Source organism: Carassius auratus, chromosome 12, assembly GCF_003368295.1.
Source record: "Carassius auratus strain Wakin chromosome 12, ASM336829v1, whole genome shotgun sequence".
NCBI lineage: Eukaryota > Metazoa > Chordata > Actinopteri > Cypriniformes > Cyprinidae > Carassius > Carassius auratus.
The window spans coordinates 18,682,219-18,691,993 of record NC_039254.1 but is presented as its reverse complement, the minus strand read 5'-3'; the positions used below and the strand labels follow the sequence as shown (position 1 = coordinate 18,691,993).

Genomic DNA, 9,775 nt, shown 5'->3' with positions numbered 1-9,775 from the left:
AAGAAAAAAAAGCATGCAATACGTATATGATACTGTAGCTACCAAGGCATTTATACAGGTATAAGTCACACCTTTAATCTTTGCACATAGAAAGAATATATGCTTGCATAATTCCTCAGTTCTGAACTATTTCTGCAATGGCTTTTAATCACTGCTGATTTTTTAGGTGATTTTTAGTGATGGTGCAATCATTAACAATATATTCCACCACCGATTAAATACTGCAAGCCTAACTATCGTAGGTTACTATCGGTCATCCAGCTCTCTGGAATGAAATCTGACTATGCAAGGCACAATTCAATTAGAAATGTGCTGTGCTATGACTGGACCGGCGTCCAGACCGCCTAGTGTTTCGCTGGATCAGAGATTCTCGAGCGAGCACGGTTAACATCTGCTTTTCCACTGGCTCGGCCCTCCTGCTGACAAACCAATTTCTAAAGCCTCAACCCGCTCGCTGCCGCCCCCTTAAATGCCCAGAAGAGTCCTTAAAGGTGTGGATCTGTCATTAGCACATTTAGCTTGGCGCAAAAGCACATTGTTATTTTTAAGAGCCAGTGTTTGCACCAGCTGTGTCTTTGGAGCGTGTGCGGATTCCCGTGGCTTTGCGCCTGTTCGGCTCAGTGTGTCCGCTTCCCTTGCTTACTGCCGAGGCGCTTCACGCTCTCCATCAGCTTGGCTGGTCAAAATGGTCTCATAACTCACATCATCGAGCAAAATGAAAATGCATCCATGTATTGTAGTGAACTAGGAGGAACTGGTGACATCTGGATCAGACTGCAGTCATGCAGACTTCACTAACAGCAGATGACGCTTGTCAACAAACAGTTAAATACTCTGATCTGCCGAAACTCGTTACTTTGACGTGGATCACAGATAACAACTGAGTGCCTGGACGAACCTCTGACCTCAACACAACCCTGACAAACCGATCCTACATACATGGAAGCTTGTGAATGTGTGTGTGTGTGTGTGTGTGTGTGTGACCCTGGACCACAAAACCAGAGATTTTAATTGAGATTGAATAAATAAGCTTTCAAAATGATGTATGGTTTGTTGGGATAGGGCAGTATTTGGCAGAGATACAACTATTTAAAATCGGGAATCTTAGGGTGCAAAAAGAAAAATAAATCTAAATATTGAGAAAACTACCTTACAATGTTCTTAATTCTTAGCAATGCATATTACTTTTTTTTTTTTTATATATATATATATATATATATATATATATTTATGGTAGGAAATTTACAAAATATCTTCATGGGACATGACGTTTACTTAATATCCTAATGATTTTTGGCATAAAACAAATAAAAATCGATAATTGTGACCCATGTGATGTATTGTCGGCTATTGCTACAAATATATCCATGCTACTTCAGACAGGTTTTGTGCTGTGGGGTCACACACACACACACACACACACACACACACACACACACACACACACACACACACACATTTATTAAAGACTATAAGCCTTCATCTTCATGTGTGTGCATGTTCGTCGACACAGACTATTACAGTTATATAACTATCACAAAGTGACTGTTTTGTGCATTGTGACTTCAAATCATGCAATTGCAACTTTTGTAATTACAGCTGTATTGTAATGTTTTGATCTATCACAACTTCAATTAATTGTAATTCATTACAATTTCAACTTCACATCTCAAAACTGCGCCTTTATTTCTTGTAATTGTGACTATTTTGTGTAACGTGAATTTTAATCTCATTATGGAATTTTATATCTCACAAGTACGACTTTATTTCTCGCAATTTAACTTTATATCTCAAAAGTGTCTTTATTGTTTGCAGTATAACTTTATATCTCAAAAGTATGACTTTATATCTCGCAATGTGACTTTATTTCTTGTAATTTTACTATATCTCACAATTATGACTATTTCTCGCAGTATGACTTTATATCTCACAATTATGTCTTTATTTCTCACAATTTTACTTTAGATCTCTCAATTACAACTATTTCTTGAAATGTGACTATTTATCTGATAAAATTAATTAATAATAAAATCAAGTAATATCAATTACGACTATTTCTCGAAGTGTGACTTTATTTCTCACAAGTACGACTATCTCGCAATTTTAAAATATCTCAAAGTTATGACTATTTCTCGCTATATGACTTTATATCTCACAAGTACGAATTTATTTCTAGCAATTTGACTTTAGATCTCTCAATTACAACTATTTCTTGAAATGTGGCTATATCTCACAATAAATGCTTTATTTCTCGCAATGTGACTTTATAGGGTTAATTCACCCGAGAATGAAAATTTGTCCATTTTTGAGGAGTATATGACTTTCCACTTTCAGGATAATCAAATCAGAGTTATATAAAACATTTGTCCGGGCTCTTCCAAGCCTTTCAGTGGGGGTAAGAGGGTGTTTGTTGTCAACTGTTCAGAAGACGTGAAATAAAGTGCGTGCATCTGTGATAAAACGTCCCTCACACAGCTCCGGCCGATCGATAAAGACCCCTGTAGAGAATCTGTGTGTTTTTGTGAGATAAATATCCAGACTTCAAACATAATAAACACTTTTTTTCTCACTTCTGCTGACTGTTGGGAACAGGAAGATGTGCAGCCTGAGAATAAACCACAACTTTATTTCTTGCAACATGACTCACAATTGTGACTATTTCTGGACTTTGTAATGTTTAATTGTGTAATACGGCGTAATGCATCACAACTGCTAATTAATTTCTTGAATTGCAACTATGTCATATGTAATATGACATATTTCTCATAGTCTGAATAACTTTATTTTCACTTGCACTGGCCACAAAATCTGCCGGAAGTTAGTAAAGTTGGAGTTTCTATACGTCTGGTCTTTTTGTCTGTGGCAGAGGGGTCAAGATGGCAGTGACAGGAACCTCTTCTGGATTTCAACATTCGTGAAGAGATGCTAGATAAAGTCACGTTTATCAAACTAGCGCCTGACTTCACAGACAACACAAGCCAGTTTGTTCTTAACGTCTAATTAGCAGTGGACCGTTTCTGTGCCAAAAACACGAACAGCACAAGAATGCTCTTTAAACACCTCGGAGATAAAGAAATGGCAGACATGGTTTTCCAGTTTACCTCTAATGCTTGCACAAAATCGTCACACCTTCACTCCACGAAAAGTTCTCAAATTAACATACAGAGGCAAGACAACACAAATTCACAGCTTTTGCCATCTGTTCCTAAAACATTTGAGCTTTTGACAGGATGTGGCGTAGGTGTATCTCACGTGAAATCACCGTCTCATCTGACTGCGATCGCTGCTTGTGACTCAGATGTGAGTTCTGCTTAACAGGTGGTATAAGTTAATCACAAGTTGCACTCCCATAACATTTTATTACTCGAACACCTTCGTAAAACCAGTGGTTAGTCAAACTTTTAAAGCACAAGCTACTTTAATAGCACAAATATGGTAACACTTATCTAACTGGCTGTATCAGAGGTAATCAGCAGCTAACAGGAGCTTAATGCTGAATAAAATTGAGCAGTTGTTAAAAGATGGCTTAATAAGCGTATGCAATGTTGAAAAGCTGTCATTCACTTCTGTATCCGCATTACAATAAATAAACCAAACCTCTCTTTCCTATTAGCAGCGTGCTGTTAACAAAAAAAAGGGAATGTGCTATTGACGAAGGTCCTAAAAGTTCTGTTATGTTTATGCTTGAAGTGAATAATTTAAATAAACACATGCAGTGAAAATAAACGCTGTGTGTCGGAGCGAGGACGAACAAAAATGCTCACAGTTGACGTTCTGTATGTGGAAGCTGGGGGGCGGATAGGATTACTGACTGGTTGTGCATCGCAAGAGCTTGACATAACGCAAACAAACAGTTTTACAGCATCCAGAATCTGCCTTCGTCCCTCGCCCAGAGCACTGATCAGGAGAGAGAATCAGAGATATGCATGCACACTACTAAAATCTCCTCAGGTGGCTTTGGTGTGTTTTTATTGTTTGCATTTTTTTTGTAGTTCACACAAGCATATGCAACTGAAAGTTTGCACAAAAATGAATCCTGAAAGATGTCTTCAATCAATCCAAGTGATTAAGACGTCATCAGTTTTTAACCTATTAGAAATTAGCTACAGGGTGAAATCAGTGAACACCATGTGTATAAAGAAAATGTAATTATAAACTAAATTAAAAAGAGCTTAATGTGTAGTATGCATTTCTATTTTAATGTAGAGTTTTACGGTGAAATGGAAGTCAGTTTGATTGCCACAATAAATGCATGGGTTAAAAAAAAAAGTACAAATGAAATACAATGTATAATGTCTCAGTTTTATGTTAGCGTGATGACAATTGGGAAGGTTGCTATATCACAATGCACTTGACAAATTGAAACATGATCTGTAGATTTCAAATTTTCAATACATTAGACAATTCCTAATGTATCATTTATAAGATTTGAAACATGTTCTAAAAAAGTATAGGCCTATTATATAAACAGATTAAAGAGTTATATTTAAACAGAATGTATCAACACTCTCTCCCCTTGAATGCTGTTTGAAAGAAAATACAGAAACCTTAGCTGTTTTAAATCAGGAATTCATGAGCACTCTTTGCATTATTATTATTATACCCAGACAAACCAGCACTAATGTCCTGAAGAGCTGAGCACAGAACTCTGTCTCCTCCTATCGGTCAGTTTGATGGAGACACCCAGCAGATCACTCCCACTCCAGCGCTGGACTCGATCAATAGATGCAGCAACTTCTCCAAACCTGTCGAAGAGAAGGAATCAGTGCGAGCGGAAAGCTTTAATGCTGCGTCACTGACTGAGTAACAATTCCTCGAGCAAAATGAGTCACTGAATAAACCAATTAAAAGCAGTGTCTTGAATATTAAACTCTTTTGGTTGTTTGAAGACGCTTGAAGTCTTGCGTGGAGTGTGTGTGGTGTTTCGCACAACCCTAAAGATGAACATGCTCCGGGTGCGCACTTGCACGTACGCGTTTAAGAGATTCCAACAAACGCTTCTTATGAAAACAGTGCTTTCTGAAATGTTAAATGGTGAGTGATAATTATTGAGAGTGAGAGAGGGCTGGGCAAGAGCAGGCAGCGGTTCCCTTGCGTCACAGCGCGTCGGGTTTAAAAGCCAGTGCGCGCGCAAGCTGACAAACCAAAGTTCGTCTCTCTCTCGGAAATACTACACAGGAGCGCGCGGGGAGCGCTTTGCTTTTGCAAACACCAGCAGAACACCCTCAGACGCTTGATCTCTGAAAGCGAGCACCGCGATTCAGTGGATTTGCAGGAACCTTGTTGGAACGTATTTTGGGGAGGCGAGACGCTCAGCCGCACCAATTCTCTGAGATCGTCCATCTACAGTCTGCGCATGAATCTACTAGACCCCTACCTGAAAATGACAGAGGAGCAAGAGAAGTGTCTGTCTGATGCCCCAAGCCCGAGCATGTCCGAGGACTCCGCGGGCTCCCCGGGCTCCGGCTCGGGCTCCGACACCGAGAACACGCGCCTCGCGGCTCCGGACGCGACGCTCGGCGAGTTCAAGAAGGATGAAGAAGACAAGTTCCCGGTGTGCATCCGAGAGGCGGTGTCTCAGGTGCTGAAGGGGTACGACTGGACGCTGGTGCCCATGCCGGTGAGAGTGAACGGCTCGAGCAAAAACAAGCCGCACGTGAAGAGACCGATGAACGCGTTCATGGTGTGGGCGCAAGCGGCGCGCAGGAAGCTCGCGGATCAGTATCCGCACCTCCACAACGCCGAGCTCAGCAAAACTCTGGGCAAACTTTGGAGGTAAAGTTTTTTTTTTTTTTTTTTTTTTTTTTTTGCATTAATTCATATGCGTAATAATGCATGCAATCGCACGCGGTTTACACAATAGTAACATTATGCATGGTAAGATTAATTGCTGTCCTCACTGGCATATTTAAATTTGCATTTAATTATTTGCATTAATTCATATGCATAATAGTGCAGGCAACTGCATGCAGTCTACAGTATGCGCTGTAAGATGCATTGCTGTGCTCAATAGCAGATTTACATTTGCAATGAATTACAGTAGTCAACATTTGAAGTGGATAAAAAAAAAATAAAAATAAAAAATAAAAGTTGTCCTAAGACAAGAACAGGTATTGTTTTGGTTTTAGGACAAGTTTTGATCCACTTCAGTTGTTGACTACTTTATTTGCTTTAATTCTTATGCATAAAGATGCATGCAATTGCCTGCTGTTTACACACTAGCATAAGTATGCACTGTAAGACTCATTGCTGTGTTCATTGGCAGATTGCTGAACGAGGGTGAAAAGCGTCCCTTCGTGGAGGAGGCTGAACGCCTCAGGGTCCAGCACAAAAAAGATCACCCTGACTACAAGTATCAGCCCAGGCGAAGGAAGTCTGTGAAGAACGGCCAGAGCGAGTCTGAGGACGGCAGCGAGCAGACTCACATCTCCCCGAACGCCATCTTCAAAGCCCTCCAGCAAGCCGACTCGCCCGCCTCCAGCATGGGAGAGGTGCACTCGCCCGGCGAGCACTCAGGTGGGCGGAACGAGTACTGCATCAGACGATTAATCGCATCCAAAATAAACGTTTCTGTTTACATTATATATCTGTGACACTGGAGCACAAAACCAGTTATTAGTTTTTTTATTATTATTATTGATATTTAAACATCATGAATAAATAATGTTTCCATTGATGTATGGTTTGTTAGGATTGGACAGTATTCGACCGAGATACTTAATATCCTAATGATTTTTTGCATAAAAGGAAAAATATAATTTTGACCCTTACAAGGTTTTGTTGGCTATTACTACAAATATCCCTGTGCTACTGATGACTGCATGTGTGCTGCTGGGACACATTTTGGGTGTACTGTGTATATTTTAACACACATGCAGTATATATATATTTGAAAATATTTACATGTATATATTTATATGCATATAATATATAAACATAACAGATTTACTGAAATAAATACACGCATGTGTTTGTATTTATATAAACATAATAAATATAGACCGTACACACACACATATATTACGTAAACAAAAACATTTATTTAAAAAGTTTATCACAGTTGTTTCCGTTGGCTCTCGCGGTTGCGTCTTCTCTTAACTGGCGTTTTAACTTCTCCCCCCTCCTCCACTGTTTCCAAACAGGCCAGTCCCAAGGGCCGCCCACTCCTCCCACCACTCCGAAAACTGACGCGCAGCCCGGCAAAGTGGATCTGAAGCGAGAGGCCCGTCCACTTCAGGAAAGCACGGGGCGTCCGCTCAACATCGACTTCCGTGACGTGGACATAGGCGAGCTCAGCAGCGACGTCATCGAGACGTTCGACGTCAACGAGTTTGATCAGTACCTGCCGCCGAATGGGCACGCCACCAATGCGTCCTACTACGCCACCTGGATGGGGAAGCCTCAAAACGGCAGCCCTGGAGAGCAAGAGCAACCGAGAGCGACGCACATCAAAACCGAGCAGCTCAGCCCCAGCCACTACAACGATCAGGGTTCTCCGCAACAAGCCAGCTACGGCTCCTTCAACGTCCAGCACCTCCAGCACTACAGCACTTCATTTCCCTCCATCACCCGGGCGCAGTACGACTACTCCGACCACCAGGGCGGCGCCAACTCCTATTACACCCACGCTGGAGGTCAGAGCTCGGGCTTGTACTCCACCTTCAGCTACATCAGCCCCAGCCCGAGGCCCATGTACACCCCCATCGCTGACTCTGCAGGGGTTCCTTCCATTCCCCAACCCAACCACAGCCCTCAGCATTGGGACCAGCAGCCGGTCTACACACAGCTGTCCAGACCCTGAGCAGACCACATCATTCCCCCGTGCACTTTCATTATGTGCGCTATTTTCAAGCATTAACTCCTAAACGTGATTCTTCTTAAGGTAAACTTGAGGTGTGTGCTCAACTTGTGCTATTTTAGGACACATTGACTTAAATGCACTTTTAACATAATATCTCTGTATTTAAAAAAGGTTTTTAGTTGACGCCTGTAGTACACTAGAATGTGTTAGTGCACTAGTAAAAGATCGGTAGCTAAACACATTATTTTTAATACAGAGATAGTATGTTAAAAGTGCATTTAAGTCATGGTGTCCTAAAATAACACAGCTGACACATACACATCTTAAGCTTATCTTAAGAATCATTTAAGTATATTAAGTACAAAATCAGTGCGTGGAAATAGAGCACTTTATTATGGAAGTGGACGACTTTTTTTTTTTTTTTTTCACCTGGGATCCACTCTCTTTATCACACACTTGAATTGCCCACACACACACACACACACACACACACACACGAAATGATGAAATGCAGGAAAGAAAGCTGGACTTTAAGAAAAAAAAAAAGAAAACGGCTCCCGACGTGCCTTTTAATCGCCTGAAATCGTGATTAGAATATATATATTTTTAGCCTTGTTTGCAAGAAAAGAAACATTTTTTTGAGAAATGATTCCTCTGTGAGGACTTATTGATTATTGATACTTTAATATGTACTGTGTATGTTTTCTTAACACACTTTTTTTTCATATTTCCGGCCTTCGGTGTTTCTTGTAGAAGAGTCTATTTTTACTAAACCACTCTTGGTAGTCATTCCTTGTCTTTCTCCATCAGTAACACCCTTTGTTCTTGTGCGGTGCATTTTATGTTTTATAGTTTGACTTGTGCCCTTTATTTATGTTCCTGTAAACTATCATTCCTTTAGTTTGTTTTTAACACCAGCTCTCATTAAGGCTTTTATCCCCAGCCAGTATCAGTGCCTGTCAAATGTTGGAAGTGTATTAGCGGGAATATCTACGTGGCAGCGGCAGCTGAGAATTTACTGAGTGTCGAACAGCATGTGTCGCAGCTCCAGGAAGTGACCTTTGACCTCTGCTTGTCATTAGCTGCCTGCAGTCCTACAGGTGTCATCTTACAGCCCCTCCTTCTGTATCCCATCTTAACTCCTTTAATTTATTTATTAGTATTAATTTTATTTCAAAGAAATGATTTGCATTTTATTCTTTAATACTTTATACAATGAATTGTTATTTTGCTCCTCTGATCATGGTGAGATATATAACCCAACGAGCCATTTAGACAGAGGACTGGTACTTAATTCTGTATTCATCATGTTTATTTATCATATGTAGATTTTTCTATTTTAAATGTTTATTTGTTCTTATTTCTAACCAGTTGTGTCATGCACAAAATACTGTTGCAGTTTCTAAAGTAACTGGAAGAGTAGTCTTTCGTTTGGAAAGTTTTACGATGCTCTAATTCGAAGCTGTAGTTGTTTTTCAGTAGTTAGTTAGTTGGCATCTTTGTGTGCTTATACATTTCCCTTTCTGATTTTGTGCTTTACTCGACTTCAGTGATCTCAGAACTGATGTTGGTATCTTTTTTACACAAGACTGAACAAGTTTTTTTTTGTCTTTAAAAAGTTTAACATTTTACTGCCTTTGAAGAAGCTCGTCTTTTGTATTATATTTGCAATAAAAGTGAGAATAAAACATGCAACAGACACCTACAGTGTGTTATTGTCTCATAATCTGCATCTAGTTTGGCTTCTACAGCGCGACGCATGAATACGTATGGTTTGTGTTTAGCCTTAGGGGGTGGAATGTCTTCGGTAATGACGAATGTTAGTTTTCTTACGCAAGCATTGCCTCGCTCTCGCAGATGAAGCAGCAGGAGGGCTCTATACTCGGTTCATTATAACACTTGCATTGTTGGTGTGAAAACGGAAAGTTTTCCTATGTGGTTCCCTAGGTTTGTTCCTCTAAACGGTCAGCAAAG

General features: G+C 40.3%; 1 protein-coding gene across 1 annotated transcript; it reads left to right on the top strand.

The window, feature by feature from the left end:
* Positions 1 to 5,108: 5,108 nt before the first annotated feature.
* Positions 5,109 to 9,493, top strand: LOC113112057 (transcription factor Sox-9-A). The gene is made up of 3 exons (XM_026277429.1): positions 5,109 to 5,775; positions 6,266 to 6,516; positions 7,143 to 9,493. The coding sequence occupies exons 1-3, from the start codon at positions 5,357 to 5,359 to the stop codon at positions 7,799 to 7,801; spliced, it is 1,329 nt and encodes a 442-aa protein (XP_026133214.1). The 5' UTR covers positions 5,109 to 5,356; the 3' UTR covers positions 7,802 to 9,493.
* Positions 9,494 to 9,775: the final 282 nt, after the last annotated feature.

Coding starts and splice junctions, on each gene's coding strand:
- LOC113112057 (XM_026277429.1), top strand. CDS start 5,357: ATGAATCTACTAGACCCCTACCTGAAAATGACAGAGGAGCAAGAGAAG. Junction 5,776..6,265: donor ACTCTGGGCAAACTTTGGAG/GTAAAGTTTTTT, acceptor GTTCATTGGCAG/ATTGCTGAACGAGGGTGAAA. Junction 6,517..7,142: donor CTCGCCCGGCGAGCACTCAG/GTGGGCGGAACG, acceptor GTTTCCAAACAG/GCCAGTCCCAAGGGCCGCCC.